This window comes from Pteronotus mesoamericanus, unplaced genomic scaffold (genome assembly GCF_021234165.1).
Source record: "Pteronotus mesoamericanus isolate MK-2021 breed Mesoamerican mustached bat unplaced genomic scaffold, CSHL_Meso_final scaffold_54, whole genome shotgun sequence".
NCBI classification, from domain to species: Eukaryota; Metazoa; Chordata; class Mammalia; order Chiroptera; family Mormoopidae; genus Pteronotus; species Pteronotus mesoamericanus.
Genome location: NW_026555321.1, coordinates 20,505,029 through 20,530,600, shown reverse-complemented (window position 1 = coordinate 20,530,600; position 25,572 = coordinate 20,505,029). Strand labels below are relative to the sequence as shown.

The 25,572-nt window shown below is 36.0% G+C and overlaps 1 protein-coding gene across 2 annotated transcripts in view; it reads right to left on the bottom strand.

Annotated features, from left to right (window-relative positions):
- The window catches only part of DNAJC13 (DnaJ heat shock protein family (Hsp40) member C13), a 109,501-nt gene that overhangs the window by 19,191 nt on the left and 64,738 nt on the right, over positions 1-25,572 (bottom strand). For both annotated transcript variants that reach the window (XM_054595474.1, XM_054595475.1), the window contains 17 exons: positions 24,597-24,751; positions 24,086-24,131; positions 21,251-21,405; positions 19,701-19,902; positions 18,174-18,289; positions 17,543-17,621; positions 15,757-15,892; positions 13,480-13,664; positions 12,961-13,035; positions 11,771-11,890; positions 10,651-10,830; positions 9,764-9,931; positions 7,827-7,940; positions 6,223-6,339; positions 3,837-4,014; positions 1,780-1,871; positions 56-155 (listed from right to left, as the gene is read on the bottom strand). In XM_054595474.1, the coding sequence (XP_054451449.1) occupies positions 56-155; positions 1,780-1,871; positions 3,837-4,014; positions 6,223-6,339; positions 7,827-7,940; positions 9,764-9,931; positions 10,651-10,830; positions 11,771-11,890; positions 12,961-13,035; positions 13,480-13,664; positions 15,757-15,892; positions 17,543-17,621; positions 18,174-18,289; positions 19,701-19,902; positions 21,251-21,405; positions 24,086-24,131; positions 24,597-24,751 (2,218 nt within the window). The remainder of the gene's footprint in view (positions 1-55; positions 156-1,779; positions 1,872-3,836; positions 4,015-6,222; positions 6,340-7,826; positions 7,941-9,763; positions 9,932-10,650; positions 10,831-11,770; positions 11,891-12,960; positions 13,036-13,479; positions 13,665-15,756; positions 15,893-17,542; positions 17,622-18,173; positions 18,290-19,700; positions 19,903-21,250; positions 21,406-24,085; positions 24,132-24,596; positions 24,752-25,572) is intronic.

Here is a 25,572-nt window from a genome sequence, read left to right as displayed (position 1 = left end):
CTCTATGGGTTGGCCATGCTGTGGTTTCTAAAATTCCACTTGTGGATATACATACTTGATGGTAACGAATGCAGAAGAGCCAATAAATTGGACAAAACCATTGATTCAGCAATATTGTTGACACAGTCTTGGTTAGATGTCACTATATTCACAACCTGTAAGTTAATCAACAGAATATTAAGTTTTGGAAATAATTTCTGATCTAAATCAAGTTAAGTCAAATTAGTCAGACCTAAGTAAATTTAAGGCTTCACAAAAGTGAGAAAAATGTTTGGAGGAAAAAATACTTAATTTTTAGAGAAGAGTTTAATTGTAAAAGATTGGCTTTATTATTTGACCTTTGAGAAATAATAAAAAATGTTAATGCTCATTAACTTCCTATTAATTTAGCTTCCTATTAATTTAGAGGTAAGATTTAGGTACAATGATCTAACAAATATTTTAGCAACAATTCACAATCTTGTGCCTGGTAAGTCGCCTTCAATCCTACCTGCTCCAGAATTATGGTGTGTACAATAGTATTTTCCAATTACAGATTTGGGGTAGGGAGTGCCAGGAAGATAATGATCTCACTACTTGGCCTTAGTTTTTAGAGGAAGAAAGTAAATGTCTTCAGGGCCCAGAACAACAGATTGTCTGTCTTTCCATTCTAAAGAAACAGGCATTTTTCTCCCCCCAAAAGGATGACCTCTCAAGTCCAGCTTTTATAGTACATGTCTAAAGATTAATGTCACTTGAATCATGTGGTCAGCACCTCGAAGCAACATATCATAGATTTAATAATGTTTATTTAAAATGTTACAGGGTACTTGAGGGAATTAAGTAGAGAAGCATGTATTTCAATTAAAAGAACATGTTTGTTAAGTTTTTTAACCAATTTAAGTTTTATTATTAAAAATCTATTTGAAACAAAAATGCAATCTAAGAACATGTCACACATATCATCCATAAACCACTCATTAACCCATTACTCCAGGGTTGAATTTGGCATTTTTTTAAAATGATAAATTGTATTACAACGAGCACCATCTTCTGAAAAATTATCCTAGGAGCTCTCTGGGTTGCCTGGACAACGAATAAGCCCCCTGTGACCAGGGACATCCTGCTTCTGCCAGAGGAAAAGGCTCTGCCCAAACAGCTTCCCAAGAAACCAGTGATCTCCTCATCCAGAAGGAGGGACCTTTAGCTTCTCTTGTGCCCCTTGGCCTACAGGTTTAGTTTGCCTGTACAGCTCCTGTCATCAGTGTAACAGACCAGTTGCCTATCTGCACCCTCACTGCAAAGGTTGCTTTTATACTTGACCCGTAAGAAGGGAGAGCAACTGGGGGGAGGAGGTAGGGTCTTTCCTCTGGAACGCAAACCCAGTATGTAAGCAGCAGAGTTCCCTGGTCTCAAATATCTCTCTGTGGGAGCACTGAGAAATCAGAGAAACCCTCTTTCTTGTTGATCTGTGGCTTCCAAGCACCCAAGTAAAGTCCATTTCTTAACCCACACCACATGACAATATACAATGCATCTCAAGTTCTAAAGCGTAACAGACAATGACCACAGAGGGAATGACCTTGAACAATACTGCATAACATTTGCTCTTCAAAGTGAGTCAAGTCATTCAAATTTTAAAAACTTATTCACTTGGCTTAATAGACAAAATGAAAACAAACAACAAAAAACAAAACATGTAAACTTCCATTCAGCTTCAGACGGTGATTAACCAAGGCTCAAACCATATATTGTTAAGTGGCAGGAAAGGCAACATGCTTCAGTACAACACTCTTTTACCTCCAAAGCCAACTGCTGCACCTGACCAGCTCCGTGGACTCGAAGAAGAGAAAATATTAATTTAAAGTGCCCAATGCATTCACTTTCAGAGCCTAGGGAATAAGAATAAAATGTTTATTTTTTATTTCCTAGAAATGTCCTAAATTGCAAACCTTCAGAAAGCCAGTACATACTGTTTACTGTCAATGATATGTCTGTGACAGCCTTTCCTCAGCCTTTGTGACAGGAGTAGTGTTTCTAAGCAGCAGTAACTCTTAGGGAAAGAGTAAGCTATTAGAGTTTCTCACGTTTGCTTTGTTTTTACTTCCATCCCCACCCTTAGCCTCAGGTTAAGAACAAGAACTTTATCAACTACAACTCAAAATGAAAAGGTATAAGGCAGTAATTACACTCTTTATCCCTAGACCTTAGCCTAATTGTGCTTTGGGAAAATGTTGAAGTAATTTGGATTTTAATAAGACTGAGTTAGAACTCTGCCACTTGAGAACTACATTACAAACAAACAACTGATATGCATATTTAAAGGCTACTTGTAAAAATAAGGAAAAGTGAAGGGCACTTCCATGCCTACCCACCTTAAACCCCAATCCCTATATTCACTACCACTTTGTTGTTAATAAAACAAAAACATTAAACATTAAGATTTTGTTCAACATACATTTCCTTTTACTATAATGGTAGTAAAACATATAGTATTAATTTGTAATCTTTTGAGGCCCCATAAGATAATTCACTACAAACGCTCAACTTAAAGGATCTGAAAATATTCTACAAACAGGTTGCCTTTAAATTCATTTTTAAACCACTTAACAGGTAAGAATTATCATAAATGCATTGATGTCACATAAACCATGCTTCTAAGTCCCAAGTGAACCTGTGATCTTAATACATAAAATTTATAGCTGCTCCCAAAATGGAAGCTCTATGCAAGTCCTTCCTCAATTCTGATTAAGTTCCAAATCAACAGCCTGCTTTACTGCAATGACTTGGTACCTAATACTCCACTAGTAACATTCTACTATGCCAACTCCAAACAATAAAAAAATATAAAGTTTTCTTCAGATTTTATAACACTGCCTTTAAAAACATCCCAATGTATACCTTGGAAATGACTAATTGTCCTAACATTTAATTACTGTTGTTTTATTTGAATACTTTGTTGGCAATAAACAAAAAGTCAGAATTTTAACAGTACTGTAATATATACTGAAAAGAGCAAAAAAGTACCTGAAAGAGAATTATTAAAAGTAACTTAAATTCAATTTATATTGTTTTAGATTTTATATTCTATATTTGTTATCAAAGCTATAATTGAAAGAAACATTCATATTTTTATTCATCTATCTCCTCTGGAGCTGGGTAAGAGTGGTGATGTTTTTGGAAATGTTCTCTTAAAGATGTTTAAAAATAAAAATTATCACACTTATTTTATTTCAAATTTTATCTACCAAAAACTTCAGGCAGCTTTTAAAAAATGTGAGTGCCCAGTCCTGACTGGTGTGGCTCAGTTGACTGGGCGTCATCCTGCAAAGCGAAAGATCGCAGGTTTCATTTCTGGTCAAGACACATGCCTGGGTTACTGCTGGGTCCTGGTCCAGGCATCTACAAGAGGCCGACCGATGTTTCTCTCACATTGATGTTTCTCTCCCTCTCTTTCTCCCTCCCCCGTGCTCTAAAAATAAATAAGTGAAATCTTTTTTTTTAAAGACTAACAGAATATTTTTTAAAAAATGAGTGCCCACATGTACATGGCATTTAGATCATCTAATGAATCTAATTTAGGCACTTATCCTTGGTATATCAACTTATGTCATCAATTTGAAGTTTTATACTATCAAGTTATTCTGCCTTTTCAACCCACTGAGACTCATAAACATGATGCAATGACCTACTGTCTATAGGTAAAAATATTATGGAGTCAATTCCTCTTAATCTTATCCCAAGTATAGCATTATAACCAAGTAATTTTCCAAGTAATTCTCAGATAATACTGAGGAGTGGAATTTTGGGGGTCCTCTATTGTAAAAACCTTACAGATCAAGGGTATAGTCACACACCTGGATTATATTTTATAACATTTCTCAGAGCCTCCAAAGCCATTTCCACTCTCGGCAAGCGGTCCCCATGCTGCTCTGACTCCACTTTCGCAGCATGTGTGATAGCCATGAATGTGTGAAGATACTGGGCCTGGGAGCCTATGTAATCCAAGAGACTTGCAGCAAACGCTTTTGGAACCTAAGTTGAGTAGAGAAATATTTAAAGACATGTGTGCCCTCAGAAATAACTTATAACAAAGATTCCACAGCCAAAAAATAAACAACCTGTCGGGAGCCGACCAACATCCGACCCTTGAGGTAGTCGGGACAGAGGCGGCGTGACTGCACAGCAGAAGCAGCCACGGCGGGTCTCTGGTCATCCCTCCTTGCATGCCCGCTATTATTGGTGGTTGGTGGTGGGGTTTTACGGCGCTTGTACCCTACTGCTAAAAACTCGCACAATTCCTCTGATACTGCCCAGGAAGAATTATTAATTGCAGAACAAAAGCCCATGACACACCTCGCTGCCACTCACTTCCCCTGTCAGGAAAGTTAATATTAGACTTCGGGCAGACCAGCTACCAGAAAAGTGGAGAAAAGTTCTATTGAGAATTCTCCCTGGTGGGATGCCACCTCTCAGAATTATGGAGACCACTACCCCTCCAATACCCTGGGCAGGAGCATGGATGAATGGAGACATACGGGTGAAAAGGCCAGGGAAGTTAGTTAGGTATTATGATTTACGTACTTGGGAACAAATACATAGAAATCCTCCTCTTTGTGTAAGGCTTAAAGCTAAACCTCCACAGGACAGCCACCGGGGCTGCTGAACCCTCTACGACCTTGGCTGGCTCTAAAGACTGCACATGACGCAGGGGCTGCACTTAAACAATACAGCTTAAAAATTATCTTTATAGAATAACTGCTGTCTATTGAATTTTTCTTAAACTTTGTTACTTTTTGAGGATTATTGAGAGACATTTTGTAGGAGGTAATATTCTGCACTTCTTGCTCTATTTGAATGTCTGAATAGCCTTCCTGGTCAGAATAACCTTTGCTTAGTAATATTATACCTGTAAACAATGGTACTTTTCCAATCAAAGTAATTTTTACTAAAAATGATTGTTTTTAAGTTTCCCTGTACTATGCTGTGCTATTTTTTGTAATAACCTTTGATGTAATCATGCCATGTATCAGTTCCTTGTTTTATCCTTATAAAAATAAAGTTTCTGAGCTTAAAGGCTGTCAGTCCAGACTCCCAAGTCTGGCTGCCCTCCCGCACCTCACCCTCTGCCTCCTTCCGTTTCTTTGCCGAGCCGTCTCTCCTTCGGGGACCCTGAGACCCGCTGAGGCTGGAGTCCGGCAACAACCAAATAACAAAACCTCAAACTATGTGGGTGATTAAATTATATATGCATAAATATACCTATGGATTAAAAATGGGTGGGGAAACAAAACCCAGTTGCATTATGACGTGTTTCTCAACATTTTCTGCCCTAATACACTAGATCAGATATACTCCCACTAGTACTTCGGTATAACAATTCTGAGATTAGAGTATTTCTTCTCTTTGCCAATAACAGTAACATTCTTGATAACATTCTATGTAACTTCCATATTTTATATTTAAAAACTGTACATGTTTAGAATATAAACTCAAAGGACAGTTTTCAAAGAAACTTTACAAATCACTGAATTCATTCTATTTAACAGCTAAATAATACACATTTTGGTTTAGTAAATTCCTTTTTTGCTAATCATAGTCTAAAACAAAGCTTCACTTCTTCCCATCTTATAAATCAATCACCAAATCCTCCTTGCCATCTCCTCAAAAAACAAAAGAACAAAAAAACCCCTACAACAAATTATTTCGACATGATCCCCAAGCCCTAAGAAGGAAACAAAGCTTTTTTTTTTCTTCTTGCTTCTGAAGTGACTGGGGATCATCACAAGAGATGAGCTGGTGTGACTCCCAACCATTTTCTTAAAAAAAAAACCCCAAAAACCTTTGTTTTCCACATGTATTTTGTTACTTTCTTTTAATAACCGGCCAGAGAAGGGCTTCTGTGTGGTGATCTGATATTCTACAGGACAGAGCTGAGTGTAAATGGCATGGTACTTCCATCAATTGAGACACATATATATGTGACACAGTGGGGAGACATTATGTGTAACATAAGGAATAGCTGGGCAAGGAATAACTTATTAATGAATCCACAAAATTAAATTCTTCAACATTCAAAATAAAGAGGTTCATAAGTTATTCATGCTCACCCCATCACATAGTCCAGGTGGCATAAAGCATTTGGCAAAGAAGAATTATTTCAATGTATACAGTGTGATAAACTAGTAACTTTCAATAACAAATGAGTTAAAGTATCAGACAAACTAAAAGTAGAGAGCTTACCTCTAGCTGGAAAGTGGGGACTTCATTATACACTCTAACAAAAATCTCGCCTACAATAAGTTCTTTGGCATGATCACTATAGACAAATTCTGATCCGTAAGTTTTGTCACAATCACCCTTTTAAAAAAAGAAAATAAACTGTTAGATATGAATCAGAATTCATCAGTGTCTGGTTTATAAATCCACCCATATTCAGCTTAACAACTTAACAAATAAGTAACTTAAAAGACCCATTCATTTTCCAGAGAGAGAGAATGAATGTAGTGGGATGAACATACAGAACTCACAACTGGAATAGGCATGAAATTCTTATTTCTAGTCCAAAGATGAGTATTATAACTCATTTTAAAGTTTCAAAAGATCACAGAGGTCAGCCAAAGAAGTGTCTTGGAGCTAGTGTTCGTAAAACGAGTAAGACACTTGGCTCTTCTCACTCCACTCAACAGACCTTTGGCCTAGTCAGATACAAGGTGGCAGAGCTAACAAGTGAGCACATCTGGACTGGTTTTAAAAAGTAATATATTAAATAAGGTGCTGGAAAACAGGGTCTCTGAGTAAATAGGTGGACAAATCAAGAGTTTACATTTAATGAAAAGGAAAAAGAACACAGGAATAGGAGGGAAAAAAGTCCCAATGAATACACAGTTTAGGTTGGACTAATATGTTAAAGTATACAATAAATTGTAAAGTGTTAAAGAAACAAAGAGGTATTTTTAAAAAATATTTGATTTATTTATTTTTAGAGAGAGGGGAAGAAAGAGAAAGAGAGGGAGGGGAACATCAGTGTGAGAAAGAAACACTGATCTGTTGCCTCTCACATGTACCCTGAGTGAGCAACCCAGGAATGTGCACCCTGATCAGGAATCGAACTGGCAACCTTTCACTTTGCGGAACGACATCCAACCAACTGAGCCACACCAGTCAGGGCGAGAAGGGCAAGAAGATGTTGTATGTCTCTTCTGGTAAAATAATGGATGATACACAAAAATGCAAGACCTATTTTCCCTAGCTTTGTAATTCTCAAAATTTCCATCTATGAAGAGTTCTGAGTGACTATCTTCAAAAACCAAATTTTGAATAATTGAGGACATAACAGTTATGGTTACTCTTTAACAAATACCAAATTAATAAGCACAATTATCTTTTAAGCCACCAAGACTCAACCATCTAGTTTATGTATCCAGGTTTTCTCCTTACTTCCCATCCTACTGTTTATTGTTGTTGTTTTTTACTGGTTTAACAGCTTCTCCACAGGAAGGTGTCAGGTTAGGAGAAATTATTCAATTCTGATACCAAAAAGCAAATTTGATTAACTGGGGAGAAGAGGCTGAAAAGAACAACTAAATGAGGGCTTCTGGATACAAACGCTGGTTAAAATAGAAGAGCAATATATAAGTGGTAACAAAAACAACAAAAAATTCTTAATGCCTTAAGTACAATAAAAAGTGTTCTTAAATGGGTCAAATATTAGGTGGCAAAAAGCTACTGGCTTGATTAACACCAAGTGGAGAAACAACAGACTACTGTTTTGTCAATACTAAGTTACATTTCCAGAGATTCCATCAGAGTAAGTTACCCAAGGAATTTGTAATACAATAACATACTTTTTTGATCATGCTTTCTTGTTGAGATTCAAGAAATTCAAGTAGCTCTGCCCTTGTAGAATTGTTCCATATCAAATAGGGGTTCTCTGCGTTGCTGTTAAGCATCTTCAAAATCTAGGAAACAGTAAAAATTCTGTAACATTTAGAAAAAATATTGACATTATCATTTATTAAAGTTGTCTATTACATTTGGTAATTGGCGCCTTACGTATAGTGGAGCTCAGTAATAAGGATCTCAACAATTCTAACAAGTTTGATAATACCCATTTGCAGTTGAGACAAATCAAGGCTGAAAGAGGGCAAATTATTTGCCCCAGGTCTCACAATCTTTAAGTGGTGAAAATGGGATTCAAATTTGAATGTTTCGCTTCACATTCTTTTTAATGTTTTAAAAAATTGATTTAAAGAAACAGAGGAAGGGAGGGAGATTAGGGGCGGGGAGAGATTGATTGAAAGATTTGTTTTTCCACTTATTTATGCATTCATTGGCTGATTCTTCCATGTGCCCTGACCAGGGATCAAACCTGCAACTTTTGGTGTATCAGAACAATGTTCTAACCAACTGAGCCACCTGACCAGGGCCTGACTTCACATTCCTAACACTGGCTCTGCTTTGGTGAAATTTATACAAGATATTTTGTGTTAAAGCATCTAATAACACTCACTAAACATAAACTTAAGAGGAACCATATTGCCTTTAAACACATATACTTGAAAACAAAATATAAGTCTCTATGAAGCAGACTCCTAAGAAGGGGAAGAAAATGTATAGGCAGAATCAGTTCCAATTTTGCTGGCCAAGCCCTAATTCAAAAGTGCAGAAAGTAGTTCTGCAAAAATAGTTTATGACTTTGCTTTCCCATTGCTTAGTTCTCCTCGACAGTAAATATACATATAGATTTTCAACTCTCCTTTACATGTTTTATTTACAAAATGTTTACATTTACAGAGCTTTATGAGAGGAGGAAAGCAGTGGGTTATTACCTCCACCTTATACAAAGACATCCATATCATGCTTTCAAAATGTTAAATGACTGAAAAAAAAAAATCATTAGGAAAACTGTAAAACTTTGAGAACTAGGAGTTTAAAATAAGCACTTAGTAAATCCAGGTGAAGTTCAGGCCAAGATTTTGAAATGCTACTTTTTCTTGGTTTTTTTCTGTAGTAGTTAATTAACAACTTGCTAGGATTTCTGGAAAGAACATTTTCTGTCAGCAAAGTCCATCACAGTAGAAAACACAAAGTCCAGGGAAAAAAAGAAGACCCAGAGTGACATCTAAAGCTTTCCCCTCCTTTTTAGGGGCACCAAAGAGCAATGCCCAGCACTAAAACACCCACCCAGTCAGACCGGATTAAATAACAGATAAGCTGCCTGTAAATTCTAAAAATACAGTTTAAGGCTTCACAGTAGTCTATTTAATGGATTTCTGTAGGTTACTTCTCCAATGCTGCATTGTAGGCTGTTTCTCAGTGATCCTCCCAAAGAAGACAAAGAAGTTGGGAGCTCTGCCAAGGTTACACTTACTTTTGTCCTTAATGCATGTGTGTGTTTATATTTACTTTTAGGATTCCAACCCTGCCCTGCATCTAAATAAGTCATAGCTTATGAGAAACAGCTAAAAGTAGACGCTGGGTCTCCTGACTCCCAGGCCTCTGCCCGATGCGAAACACCCCCCCACGTTTGGTCGCTTGTCCTGTCCCTTTGAGACTCAAGACTGGTTAAGAGATTTCAGGTGGCCCCACAACTGAGAAACATGAAGTTCATTTACACTTACAGAAAGACTGGGCTTACAGAGAGAATATCATTAGCATCAATACACAATGAAATTAAGTCTTGGTTGAGAGAATAAGCATGTAAATATTTTCAATTTTTAGGTTTCCTACAGCAATATTCATCCGAACTCATCAAAACCCAGCCTACCTCTGAAGCACGTACCTCAGTAGGACTAACCACAGCAAGTTTTCTAGCAATGTAAGGTGTCAGCATGCCAGATAAACTTTTCCTTATGGTTGGATTTTCGGGGGTTGCTTGCTCTTCGGGCAGATACCCTCCAAGGCGACTAAGAGCCCGGACACTCATTTTGGCAAGGCTGTTTGCTACCTCCTGTTTAAAAAAATTAACACATTAATGTAGATCTGTTATCTTACACAGATAACCCAATGACTTTATGAACTCAAACTGTATGGAACATATTTAAAAAGCAGAGAGCAAACAACCAAGAAAAACACACAAATCCCCAACACTGATGTTAAAGAGTTTATGCATTAGACCTTACTCTTTTATTTATACAAAGGACCATCAGAATCTATTAACTCATTTATACCAAAACAGTATCTTGTAGATAACTGGAAGAAGCGCATTTGGGGGTAGGGTGGGGAATAGGGAACAGGCAGGTAGATTTGACTACTAAAGGCACATACTGAAAATAATATGAATAATGACAGAGTAAATAGAAGAGACAAAAAGAAATGAGTGAAAAATTCAGGTAAGCACTCAAGTGTTTGAGGGAGCTATTCCCAATAGTATCATTATTCTTTTCCTATATTACAAAACCGTCATTTTACAATCATAAAGGTCATGTTGAGTAATCAACAAAAGATTAAGTTATGCACAGTATTTGCTACTACAAATTCTCCTGTCTTGAATCCTTCCAGTATAAGTGGTTAGAATTTAAAACAATAAAAAGTTTGGGGGCTTAAAAAGAGCAATGAACTTCATTATCTCAAAAAAGTCTGTTTCTTGGGGTTCTGGATAATGGAAGCTTTGCTTCACACAAACCGATGGTTTGGGTTCAAATTCAATATCAAAGTAGTGTTAATTACCTGCTGGTTTGTTTCTTCACTTTTTTGAATGCCACTCTCTTCCAGTGTGTAGTCATAATTAAACAGATAACCAAGCATATGCCACAAAATTCCAGCCTGAAATAGGTGTGTCTGTAGCCAGAAATCCACAGCAAAAGAGCTGACACACTCGACCCCAAGAGCAGCAACCCGTGGAATACTCTGAGAGAGTAAGAATAATGAAATTATAGAGTTAAAAGGAGCTCATAAAAGAAGCTGGTTGTGAGTATGTCAAGCTAGCTATCTTATTATGCAAAATGTTTATCTCCTCTGACATTTTTCATTTCCAATTTAAATCTGAATCCTATATCCTTCAAAGCCTAAAATTAAAAAGGATCATGTGACAAAACACAGAATTACTATCTTTGAGGCTAGTGTTCAAACACTTGGGAATAGTTTTCTTCATTTTACTTCTCAAATTTTCAATGTTTTAAAATAGTGACAAGGCATTAACAGCACCTCACATGCCAGTGAAATTAAGGGTATCAATATCTTTAGTGCAGGTATAAAAATTCACTTTATATGAGAGTTTATTCTTACTAAATACTTCTAAGGACATCAAGTAAATACAGTTGAGAACATACTTCCATCAGCTCCCTTATTCCTAGAAAGCCTGGTCTGGGTCAGCGCCCCAACCCTCTTCTCTTCCAGCACAGCTCTCACTCTGTCCAGTCACCGAAGAGATCTCTCTGCTTCCCTCCGCTGCGCTGATGGGGAGGGAACAGCAAGCTCCCAGGTCCCTGAAGACTCTTCCCATGAGGCGGTGACTTGGCTAGTTTCAGGTTTTATGTACGTGGCCCTTCACTTTCAGGAGATTTATTCAGTCTAGTCTTCTCCATTTTTCCCTGCTTTCTTCTCATGTTCAGATGAGACCCATTTCTCTTTAGATATGTCACTCTAGTCTCATTCTTTGTGGGTCAGCTTAGGAACAAAAGCCTTCATTTACAGCAAGCATTCCGTGAAAAAAATGCTATTAGATATCCAAATAATTAACTTAAAAATAATTTGGGGAAAAAAACTTGTTTATCAAATTGGATACTGGTGACTCCGAAAGAAAACTCATTGCTGACTCTACCCAGAAAGCATGAAAAACAAATTCTACCTTGCCAAAATACAGCACCCGACAGAGATCCTTGATGATGCCAGGCATTTCTGTGATCTTCTCTCGGCATTCCTCAAACTGAGCAGCCACACTGTAGCATTTGCTTATGTGCCCACACACCTGCAGACAGGAACAATAGGCGAGGGGTGGGGGATGGGGAGGGCAAAAGCCACATGTGTATTCCTTAGGACAATGGGAATCAAATCGGCAGAGATTTGTGAATAATACTTAACAGTATATATAATGTTCCAAAATTAAACAGATTACTTCTATTAAATCACTAGTATTTCTGGTTGAGATTCCCTTAACCAGATTAAGGTTGGCACATCATGGCCACTATAGAACATGAGCCAAATGGACCACGGCCTATCATTATATGACCAGGAAGCGAAGAATGGTTTTTCCATTTTTAAAGAGTTATTAAAAAAATACACATACAAAAATATTCAACAGAGACTGTATGTAGCGTAAAAGCTTCAAATGTTTATTCTCTGACCCTTTATTAAAACATTTGCTGACCTCTGGATTAAAATATTTTTGTCCAGTTTATTAACATTGTAGAATCATAATTCTATCTATGTACTACACTTTGAAGTAGAGGATGAAACTCAAAAAGCCTGTACTCAATTTTTTTAGATACGTATTCTACATTTTGCTGGCATGAACAAAGGGCCACATAAAAAAGATGCATTCTACAATGATCTTAATGAATTCTTGATGGATTTCCTATTAAAGAATTCAAATATTATAACCATAACAGAAAGTAAGCCAATTAAAATACTAGGGATGGGGGAGGAAGGTAGAAAAGGCAATTAGAGAAGAAGATGGAAGATAAGGGAAATAAGAATGGCGAAGAGGCAAATATTTGAAATCAGGTAATGGGGACATAGGGGTTCATTACACTGTTCTGTACTTGAAGAAAAAAAAAGCCAACAGATCACAAGTGATTTAATGCAGTGGTTCTTAAAGTGTGATACACAGACCATCATTATTATCTGAGAATCTGATAAAAAAGTATATTCTCAAGCTGCCACCCGAGACCCACTGAATCAGAAACTCTGGGCAGGGCAGGGGCAGGTGATGCTCAGAAACCTATGGTTTAATGAGCCCTCCAAGTGGTTTTCACAGATGTTAAAGCCTTAAATACAGACACAGTGTGGTTTTCTTGGAACCCTATGTTTTAGCCTCACCTGTACTGACATGTCACTTGGTTTACTAGAACGATTCAAGACAGCCACACAGCGACTAAATGCCTCTTGTAATACCTGCAGAGAGAGACGCCAGCCATTAGGTTCCCATTCTGACTTGAAGACTAAAAAGCCTTTTCTGGGGGAAGTAAAATACGAATAACCTTTCAGTATTAGATACTTGGTAAGTGAATACTTGCTCAATTAACATTTGTTAAATAAATAAACAAATGACTCCTAAAAGTTTCTTTTTAAGTGGTCTCAATAAGATACTTTATAAACAATATTCAGTTTACCAATTTTGAATCCAATACTCTCTAATTCATATTATGAAATAAAGCTCCATTTCTACCTTTAATTTTTACTAGAAGAGAGGGCATATAGCATTGTTATCTGTTGGTATAAATTAAACGAATGATACCAACTCTGTTTGTTCTTGGCGAATTCTCTATCGCCAAGAGTCATACTCTTGTATGTGTCTAAACTAGCTTGAAAGTAAACACAAAGGTCATTCCATGTTACCTCAATTCCATTTTCCCTTCTGAGCTCTTCAGCATTGAGGGCTGAGCAGTTGACAGTATGGAAAGCTAGCTCGACAGCAGCAGGCAACAACGGTGATTCTTTTGAGAAAAGGAGGTCATCTGAAGTTTCCATTGTTATAGTTCTAATTAGCATGGGGTATCCTGCATATTTGTAAGGCTGTAAATCTGAAACAACCGAAGGTCAGTGTTGGGAAAACAACAAACAAAACAAAAACTGATCATGCCATGACTTTATGTTAATTTTGATTTTTGACACTGTTCAATTATGTTGCCTTAAAAAAAAGGATAAAATATTCAACATCTTAAATGTCTCCTAATTCTAGTTTGTAAAAAAAAAATTAAAACAAGTATAGATCCCTTGGATCTTTTCTAGAGAACTTGCTTGGTTGCTTTTCTAAAATGTTTCTGCTAATAAAAGAACATTTCTGGTATATTAACTGAATTTAGTGTGTAGTGGTTTTGATATTCTGCAGAATTATTTACTTCCTACATTGTCCCTGTGATCCTTGTAACTTTTCACCTGATTATAGACAGCAAGACAGCCAACACAGAGATTGTATTAACAATCATGATATTCATACTTTGTAAAGAAAAGAGATTGTGAGAGATCTGACTTAAATGAGAGTAAATATTTTATATTCTACTTTCTGAATAACAAGAGTACTTTTCTTTCTTTCTCCAGTTATTGTAAAATGAACATTCAAAAATACTGAATATAATTTGTTCTAGAAATACAAGAGAAATAATTTATTATCTGTATTTGGCTGGTTCCATGTTTTGATAAATTTCAAAGTGAAAGCTGAAATGTACAGGTACCCAACTGCTCTGTCCTTTCCACTGACCTATAAGGCAGAAATATGCAAATTAATTGGCTGTACTTTTATAAGTGCCTCTTTAATCCCTCTTGAAATTAACATAAAACTTTTACCTTTGACCAATAATCTGCCTTAAATTATCTCATTTTTCAAATTATTTTTTTAAAAAGCCCACTGCCAGTGGTCCTAGTAATCCTAACACATACATATCAATATGTGGTAAGAAAGAATAGTGAGTAAATGTTAAGCCTATCAGATTAGGTTTCCCACCCAAAACTTACTGTGTATAACCCCCCCTGGAAAAAGTGGAAAACAGCCTGAAAAAACATTCTGACCTTGATGACAAACCAGTGATGAGCCACAAATGCACCCTGTGGCCAGTAGGTTCACTAGCCGTTAAAAAAATACCAATCGTTTGAAAAGACACCTTTAAAACTCATTCTGTTTAGTAATAAATGCCATATAACTAAATGCTTACAAAGATGTTCTGTTCAGTTCATATACAAAAGTGAATGAATTAGTCACTATTCTCTAATGACCCAATTGCTAGGCCCCCATGCTGTCCCCTCCAATACGTACTTAAACTGCAACTTCACTTGCCTTCAGTTACCCAACACTCCACCTGCTTGTGTCTGGTGCCCCCATCCTGTCTTGTCTCCCAACGTCACCCTGCAGAGCAAATGGATCGCCTACTTGGTGCTGTAAGCTATGTTCAGTCCCCAAACCAATGGACACCTATCATACTGAACCTAATTCCCCAATGTAAAGTCTTAAAATTTTCAACACAGTCCCAGCTTTTTCGCTGCCACTGTTGGGGTTACTGCAAATTGCCCTGCCAACATGCTGGAAATTCCCAATAACCCTGTGCCTTGCAATCACAACTATTTAATCGATAACAGTGTTTTTCAAACTAAGGGGTTTGACAGTTACCAAAGGAAATAAGTGGTGTGATGAGAAATACATGAATGATCATTTGAAAAGTTTCTATTGCTTTTAAAAGACCAAAACATTCTTGGCATTTTCAACCTTTAGAGGTGTTTGGAGTCATGACAGGCATGGTATTTTACATGTGATTTAATACTAAATGATCCTTGAATCAAACTCTGCCAGATCCATTTTAGACGTCATTTAATGTTTGCTGCTAAATGGCCAAACATAAAAAATAACCAAGTACCGCCACAGAATGGAAATGTCCTTCAGTAAGAAATAATGAAACCTTGTTGGAAATGCAAAATATTGAAAAACATAGCTAAGAAGTGGAAGGTATAAATGAAACAACATTTTGGACCTTCCTATGAAAAACTACTCTTTTGCTGTATCTAAAATACAGTTTCAAGAACCTTTTGCAGTAATAATTATAAATCTATTAAAATAAGCTATAGATACAAGTAACATAATTCACTGGAGGGTAAATTAAAATTCTAAAACAACACATGTCTTACCTTCTTTATGACGGTTGAAGAGAATGCTCTGTGTTTTCAGAATTAAAATGATATTCTCTGGATCTGGTCCGTCCACTATTTTTACTGATTTGGTACATAAAAATTCATATGCTTTATTTACTTTTTCAAACATATCCTGCATGTAACCAAAGATAATTTACTTTTAATGTGGAACATCTCAAATCACGACTAAAACAGAACATAGCTGGTTTGTATTCTACCAATAACTTCTTTATATTTTGTTTTGGCCTTTTTATATTAAGGAATTCATTCCAGCCCTGGCTGATGTGGCTCGGTTGGCTGAGGCATCGTCCCATAAAAAAAGGGTTCACGGGTCTCATTCCCGGTCAGGGCACACACTGAGGTTGTGCATGCCTAGGCTGCCAGTTCAGTCTCTGTTTGGGTGCTTGAGAGAGACAACCAATAGATGTTTCTCTCCTCTCTCCCCCTCCCTTCCTCTCTCTCTAAAATCAATAAGTATTATCCTCAGATATGGACAAAAATAAATTTTTTAAAAAAAGAAATTCATTCCAACTGTAATCTAGCTGGTATACTTTTAAATGTTAAATGTTATACTTTTAACATTTCCCCCTCAAATAGCTATGCAATGCAATACCATTTACTGAAAATGTCTTCCACATTTAATGGTTTATGCCGTAAGTTAATTATATTAAACTGCTACACACTAAAGATAATTTCTGAGTTATTATTAAAACAATTATGATAAGAGTCTCACCGAGTACCATGGCAGGCCCTGTGCTAAGTGCTTTACAAACACTATAGCATTTAATCCTCCAAACAGCCATGTGAAGTGTGTATTATTATCCTCATTTCTTAGATGTTAAATTACTTGTCCTAAAGTCATAGTCAAATGGTGACAGAGCTAAGACACCCAGATCTAATTCTTTAATCCATGCTCATATACTACTACACTGTATTATGTTCCTTAATCTGTATGTTGATTCTTGTGCCAGTATCACATTTGTTCTTACAGCTTTATAGAGTATGATAACATTTGGTACGTTAAGCCTAGAAACTTAATGCTGATTTCCAAATTTTTTCCTATTTTGATTGTTCTCTCTCCCAGATGAATCTGAATTGCTAAAATTTTCTAAAAACTGCCCCAGGCTTCTGATCTAAAATGTTGTAAGTATATAAAAGTGGCATCTTTTCAATGCCATCTTCCCATTCAGAACACTGTCTGTCTCTAAAAACAACACTGAATTTGAAATCAGTGGAAAATACTACAAGTTACTAACAATAGGCTATCAACTCTAATTTTAATGGTTCTTACCTGATTTCACCTTTTAATACTTGGTATTTTTAACAGAAAGCTGGAAGAAGCAAGACTAGGGAGTACTAGTAGCAGATGACTAAGTCTGAACCAAAATTTCTACTTTTTCAGTTAGATATGAAATTGGATGTCATTAGAAAAAAACTACAGAAAGCAATCTGGATGGCAACGGCATCATCTACAAATGAATTAAATTCAACCACAAACCTAACTTTTAATTATTTATGTGACTGGCAATTAGAGTTCATTCTCAAGCAGACATGGGTAAGGAGAAAGAATAAAATCCCTAAGTTACTAGTCTCAAGGGCAGTCTTTTTGGTAAACTGAGGGAGGACCATTCATGCAAGAAACATGGGCTAGAAAGTAAACACACTAGGATGTATTATGAGGCAGATGTTGGCAGAGAGGGTGAATATATCTGTTCTCTGCCTGCAATTGTAAAAGAGTGAAATGATGCCAACCCAAAAGCCCTAATCCAAAGGCAGTACCTACCCTTCCTTCTGGATTCTTATCAGGATGGTACTTCTGTGCAAGTCTGAAGTAAGCTTTTCTAATCTTGCTCTCATCATGCCTGTCAAATAGGAAAATTATTTTACGAATACAATAAGGTGCAAGAAAAAATATTTATACAATCATCTAAAATGATATTGTAAGAACCTCAAGCTACTGTATATAATAATATATTAGGTGTCAAATTAAACTCAGTTAAATTTAAGTTTACCCTTTGTTAGTTAACTTTACATATTAAAAAATAAAACCTAAATTTTTCCTATGCAAGGTTATCATTCACTTCCAATTGCAAAATAGTATTTTGGGATTGAAGAACTAAAAAAGTATTTAAAAAGTAAATTTCCAAAATATCATTTTGAACTCTATAATTATGTTACTTTAAGTATAGAAATTCAGTCTATACTTAAGGAATGTCTTTTTTTTAATGTATTTTAAATTATAATATTTTCTCTAACATACCTATTATACCATAAAACTTCACAGATAAAGTGAATCTGCACTCTTTCCTAAGCATCTGTCATTTAGTGTGTCAGGCATATTTCTATAAAATCTCTTCTCATGCACAACACAAACTGCAAGAGGAAGGGGCAAGACAATACTGAAGATAACTCACGGTCCCTGTCCTTGAGGGAGATTAAGCACTTCATAAGCATCATCTATTGACATTGTAGGTGGCTTCTTTTCTACTTCCTTCTTCCAGGCCTCAAGGGTATCTTTTAGAAGCTTAACCTTAAAGACAAAGAATTAAAATTTATATCTACTAAAATAAAACTATTTCAGAATATAATTTATAAGCTATTGAATTTGTATGCTATATTTATTTAAACTGACATGTCTATGCCTTCTGAAATACAAATAACCAAAACTGACCTTCTTAGCATTGCCAGAGAGTTAGGTAGCAAGGTATTTGCTAGAGGGCTATATTCTTCTATTTTCAAAGTGATATTTGTTAAAGAAACATTCAGAAAGTACAGGAAATTTTGAAATTAGTAGGTAAGTAGTACTGTGGTAAGAAAGCAAGCACTGTATGGTGGCACGCTTCTCAAAGTGATCCAACACAGTTACTGGTACGCAGGCAATCAGACAAATGGAGGGAAGAGTGAACATAAGGCAGCGTGCGTAGCAGGTGAGAAGAGAGCTAACATTTTCCGCATGCCTATCTGCCAAGGAACTAGGTGCTTTACAGACGCAGATTTAATTCGTGTATAGAATCTCAATAATACATGAAAACATCAGGATTTTGAGAGACAGCTACATGATTCCCAGTTAATAAGTGATGGAGCTGAATTCAAACTTAGGTCTGACTAAAAAGCCCATACTTTTTCAACTGTCTCATGTTGAATCCAGAGGAAGTAGCAGACTCTACCTGCCTCCATTTGGTCAGAGCACTGTAAAGAGGCAGTGATTGGTGGTACAAATGACAAACGTTCTGAAACCTTTTGATGGTAAGGATCATGGTCCACCCTCGCTACAGTAACAGTCCAACAATGGGCGCCCAGGTTTACTTTATTCCAGGCTTCCAGCAGATATCCAAAGGCTCAAGTTGGAAAGGTCCCAAGGGCACTGTGGGCAGGCAGGCAGCAGACACTAGTACACCAATAAGCAGCTCACACTTGCTGCCTCATACATGTGCCAGGAACTGTGTTATGTTCTTTTATGTGAATTCTCACTTAATCTCCCTAACTACCACATGAGAGAGCTGATATTATAAGTAGTACTAGTACTATTATCATAACAGAGATTTAGAGAAGTCAAGCAATGTTCTGAATGTTATATAACAGTTAAAATGAGACCAAATCCCACACCGCCTAACTCTAACATCTATAAACTTAATCTGCTATGAAGACATGCTTCCACCAAGCTGTTATAGTATATAATTGTGTTATATACATGAAGTTAAGTTTGTTTCATTTTTGTCAAAGAAAATCAAGATTGTAAAATTCCTCACACTCCCTCAAAAATTATCGTTCAGTTTAGTATGCACCCAAATATACTATAGTTGGAGCTGTACAGTGCTTAAAAAAAGAGGGAATACTTAAGGAAACTATTATCCTTCTTATCACAGAAGAAGAAAATACCAAGAAACGATTAGAAGCTATTTTTATATTTTAAGTAGGCACAAATTAATCTGCTAACTTACCGGGTCTTTAATTGGCCAATCTGGAAATCGGAGTGTATCACAAAGTTGTTTGAGGTAATAAATATTACAAAATAGTTCATTTTCTAGTTGTGGATAGTTGATAACTGGGATGGGACAATATTGATAAAGTGCTCTCGTGTTACTCTGAAGACGAGGTGTGAAATCAGCAAGATGGGCAGCGATCTTCTCTATCATGAGGCGCCTACAATTATAAAAATCTCCAAGCATTATGAAGGGATTATTTGATTTTAAAGAAAAGGTTAAGAGGGGAAATCGTGCAAGATAGTTACATGGATCTTCTTTAGGATAACTCAATTATTTAGAATACCCTGAGAATGTTACTCAGGGTATTCTAAACTTATTATGTAAAAACTCTAAATGGATATAAACTTATTTGTAATACCTAACTACAAAAAAGACCACAGAGAAAAAGGCTGGTATCAGCAGTCCTTCCTATTGAAAACAATCAGTCATGAGACAGTGAAATGGTTTGAAACCAGCACGTAGCATATGGGCATAACCAGGGGACTCACACTGGCTACCACCCCAAGGAAGCTCACTGCATGGTATTCATTTTATGTGATTTAATACAACCTGGGATCTAACCCTCATTCAAGCAGAAACTTGATTTGATCAGTACTCAAAAGAACCCCACCTTTTAGATGGGGGGGAGCATATTAATCACTCTAATCACTCTCTGGAGAAAAATATTACATAGAAAAACTGTGTTGTAAATATTTTCATATACCCATACATTTTTTACCAATGAAAAATATGACTACAGTACAGACTCTATTCAAATTGGCGGCTAGCACATGCCAAGCCTATAGGTCAACCTATCGGGGAATCCAAATGACAACCAGCAGTGAAGTCAGACAAAGGAGTGAATGACTCAGGAGATAACTGCCATCACCCAGCTGAGGGGGCTGAGGGGTCCTCCGCAGAGGTGGCCTTGACACTGGAACTATCAGCGCCAACTCTTTCCCACACAGAGCCTATCTGAACACCGACATCTGCTCTGGGCTTCTCCTTTTTGTTTCCATGGAAACATGGTATCTTCCTCCTAATAAGGACATTCATTAGGAATGCTAACCTGCAGATTAAGGTCAAAATGTTCTGGCTATGGAGCTCTCATTCTACAATGATTTCAGGTATCTCTGGTCTGGTCCATTTCATGTGGGCATAATTTTTAATTAGTGGAGTACAGCTCTATTCCCAAATACCCAAGAAGTATGTCTTGATTTTATCTCCATATATTCCATAAATATGTATTAGTTCTTTGCCTAAAATTTTACCAGATCTACAACTTGACTTAAGAGGTGCCAGTGATAATAGGGTCTACCTCTATATAAAGCTCTATTAAGGTCACAGTAATTTTGTCAAATCATGTCAGAATTGAAAAAAGCTTATGGCCTTGTCACTTGATTTGGCACCAATGACTACTGTAGCTTTCGATTAGTCAACTAGTAAAAAGAGTTCTTTTAATGAAACAAAGCAGATAGCAAGAGGCAGAGATTCTGAATATAAAATACAATCAACTGGCTGCTTACCTCATTTCGCTGCTCCAGATTGCTTCTGGAGTGTCAAATTCTCCAAGAAAAATCTCAGAAAACTTTTCAGATTCATAATTTTCTAAGTAACAAACCATTGCTTCTGGTAGGATGTGCCCAAGTATACTTCTTTGAAAAATATCTTGCCCTTTTGACTTTAAAACAAAACAAAATGTAGTCAGAAACACTAAAGCTCTCTTTCAATTTTCCAGCAAACATTTAAGAGAGCTGAAAGAAATTGCTTCTGTGGAAATTTAGATCAAAACATGGCAAAATGTGAAGTGGAAGTTTCTGGTATAAACTGGCTTGGCAAGAGCTCCACAGGGAACTAACATGGGCATCCACCCTGGCAACAGCCCTAACCGCCACAGGTGGCAGGCGCTGCCAGCTGGCCTTCGACCAGGCATAACAGTAATAGACAACACAAGGAAAAGATCCACATCAGCTAGTCTGTGTTACATTGTTGGCTGCAGTTCCTCCCTGTACCTGGCTTCTGTTTTCAAAATCAAATCAGTCCAGAAAAATCAAGATCTTAAAGAGTCTGTCTTTATGAAGGGTGGTTAGGATTTAGATGGAGAATTTCTATTCAAAGTAAGTATAATTAACTGTACTAAAACCCCCATATTCTCTGGCTGGCCAAATGGAGTCAGGGTAATGATCACACTTAATCATATTACATATTAAAACGCATTTATTTACCTGCTGGAAATATAACCCTAAAGACACTAAGTACTTCTCTTATTTCCTCCTAGGCAAATGGAGGTGTTTAATTTCTCTAGGATCTGACAAAGAGACAGGGCAGGGGAAGAGGGGACCCAAGTACGGTTTTACCACTTAGTGCAAAAAAAAAAAAAAAAAAAAAAAATAGATTATATTTTTTAGGCTTTTTGCTAATAAAAACCATAAATTTACTATCTGTTAAACTTTTGGGTAAAGAATGGCTTGTTGTGTTCTTTATACTATTATTTAGTAATTCCTGCATCCAGAGTTCTGCTATAAAAAAGCACTGTCTTGTTGTAGTTATTGTTAGGTGAAATGACATATTGAGTTGGCCAAAAAGTTTGTTTGGTTTTTTCCGTATTAGTGCTTAGTTTGTCTTTAACTTCATTTGAAACAATTCTATTAGCTTGTATTGTGACAGCTGTCATATCAGCAGGCATTAAAAAAAAATTATTGGGGGAATGAAGGGGAAGGGTCGTCAAGGAACATGTATAAAGGAACCGTGGGCAAAGACAACAGGGGCCAGGGGAGGACTGAGTGTGGGAGGTGGGGGTGGGTGGGGCGGGGGAGAGTGATGGGGGAAATGGGGACAACTATAATTGAACAATTAAAAAAAGGATGATCTATAAATTCAATATGTCTATTAAAATGTAAATAGTTTCTTTTTTAAAAAACTGACAACCTGATTTGAAATATGGATATATATGAACTTACGACCAAAACAAACTTCTGAATAAAAGGACAAGTCTAGAGAAGTTAAAACCAAAGAAAAAAACAAAAAAACAAAAAAAAAACTTATCAAACTTGGTGAATTTTTGTGTAGCCATTTTAATACTGAAGACGGAAGAAAATACACAACATTTTCAGCATATTATGCTTTATTATTTCAAGGTAAAAATGCAACTGAAATGCATAAAAAGATTTGTGCAATGGATGGAGAAGGTGCTGAGACTAACTGAACGTGTCAAAAGTGGTTTGTAAAGTTTTGTGCTAGAGATATCTTACTGGGCGGTGCTCCATGGTCATGTAGACCAGCTGAAGTATTGATAATGATCAAACACTGAAAATAATCAATGTTATACCACATGGGAGATAACTGACATACTCAAAATATCCAAATCAATAACGTTATTGGTGAAAATGAAAAATCTGTCTTTTATTTTTAAAAAACTAAACAGCCTTTTAGTTTCTCATATAAAATTTGAAAAAAGGATTACATATGCATAACTGCACACAAAAGAGGAAAAAAAATATACCCAAAATGATTACTACTACGTTAAAGTGGTAGCATTAGAGGCAATTTTCAAAAACTCTTTTATATTCTCATTTTCTATTTCTATAAAGCTATGAAAATTACACTATCATGGACATTACTTTAGTATTATTAGACAGATTGTTTCCTAGTGCTTCACTGGCTACTCTAGAAAACATGTAGTTTAATCTAGTGTCAAGGTGATATAACATTCCCTGGTTAGTCTTCTAAACAATGGTCTCGTTTGGGTTTATTACTCTGCTCTCAATAAAATTAGAAAATCAGTGCTCCATGAAAAAAGCCTAACAAAATTTGATAGTTCAGTTAGGTGTTGACAATAACTATCTCTCAAATCACATATAAAGTTTCAGGTTGTCAAAGCTACCTGAGTAAGTCTCATCTTTTTCTCAATTCCTACTTTTCCTCCTCAGTAAAATGGCAAGAACACTTGAAAGCACCTAAAAAAGTCAGTAGCTTCAAAAAAGAAACTTAGCACTTTTGCCATCTTAGAATCTGAACAGAAAGAAAGTTGAAGTCACAATGAATATTAGCTGATTATATGACACTCAGGTATAAAAGGATTTATGAAAATTAATCCAAATTGTACACAAAGTTATATTCACAATGATGTCAAGTTACAACTGACATCTTCAATTTCAATATTAAGTCTAATGGGCAACATTTATTTTCATTTAAAAAATATTTGATTAGACTTTCCATATGTAAGGTACTACAAGGAAATATAACAAATGAATAAAACAATCCCCGCCAGATCACATTCTAGTAAACATACACAGCTCAGAAAACTGTTGCCAAGACAGCTCACCCAGTGTGATAGTATTCAAAGGATTCATCTGACTTACCTCCTCTGACTTAAAAGCTTGTTTGGTATGTGTGTACTTCAAAAATCTAGGGGGGGAAAAATTACTTATCAGACACAGGAATGAATTTAGATTTAATAACCTTAGTGTTCTAAAGATGAGGTCTTTCTATATAAATAAAAGCCATAAAAGGCAATTTATAAACCTATATTGCCAAAATGTTAAATTTATAATTAAGCTAAGAACTTAAATGATTTAGAAGGGTTTTTAAATTATGGTCATGTTATCCAATTTTAAGAAGAAAGGAAAATGTAAAATTCCATGCACAATATGAATACGTTTATATTAAATGTGTGTATTAAAACACTACACAATAAAATTCTTACGTTAGATTTGATAAAATGGTGTAATACTAATTTCTCCCTAGTTTCTAGATTTTCAGACATACAAACTACTCTTATAATGAAAAATTTAATAACCGCACAAAATCAATTATTCTCTCCACATACAATTCAAACAATAATTTTAAATAGATTATCATTAGAGTTCTTACCGAGCCACAGGAAGCACATTGGAACCTGTATACATCATGATAAAGAAAAATACTCCACTAAGATAAAGGCGAGGTAACTGTGGGTTATCTTGCATGATGTGGTACAACAAAATAGCAACCTTCTCAACAAGGATAGGGTCAAAAGTCAGCAGTAGCTAAAAAAGAAATAAAATGTTTTGTTATTGGGTTGTAAAAACTTGCAATATCATTATTCATTTTAGATTTATGAATTTTTTGTGCTGAGGTCATACTTTCTTGTATGTAGTAATTATGAAATAAAAATCGATGGGACTTAGTAAGCTTGTCTATCAGACTCCAAAAAAATTTGAAAAGTGATTCATTTTATTACATTTAATACAGGGATATAAAATATTAGAGTTGATTAAAACTTATTCAGAAAAACTCCAAACATGCCTGGAGCTGTTTTGTCATGATTATAGGTAAAATTGTTTCTTGTGCTGGACCCTTATGACAAAAAAAAAAAAAGAAAAAGAAAAAAAAAAGGAAAAGAAAAGCGGCTATACTTTGGGTTATTTCAGTTCAGCCAAGTGGAAGTGAACCAACCAACCCCCAAAGAACACTTGAGAACTCAAGGAGCAGGGCAGAGAAGAAGGCAAACCAAATCTAGAAATCTCAGCTGGCAATACTAAAAGGAATATCTGAGACTGCACTAATGAATCTGGGCTAATAAAAATCATAAAGCATTGCTAGAATAAACACTTGATAAAAAATTTAGTAAGTTTTATCTTAATAATTAAGTGGCATTTCAATCTTCTATAAACAATTACTTCCAAAAAATCCCCAATTTGGTGTAAAATGTAACTAGTAAAAAAATATTACAGGAGTGAGTACTAGATCAGACTAGGTCAAGTTGTAGATTCAGATATGAGACTGAATAGCTATGTGTCTTTTTAAAGTTGATTTTAGAGAGAAGCGGGGAGAGAATAAAAGAGAGAAAAACACTGATTTGTTGTTC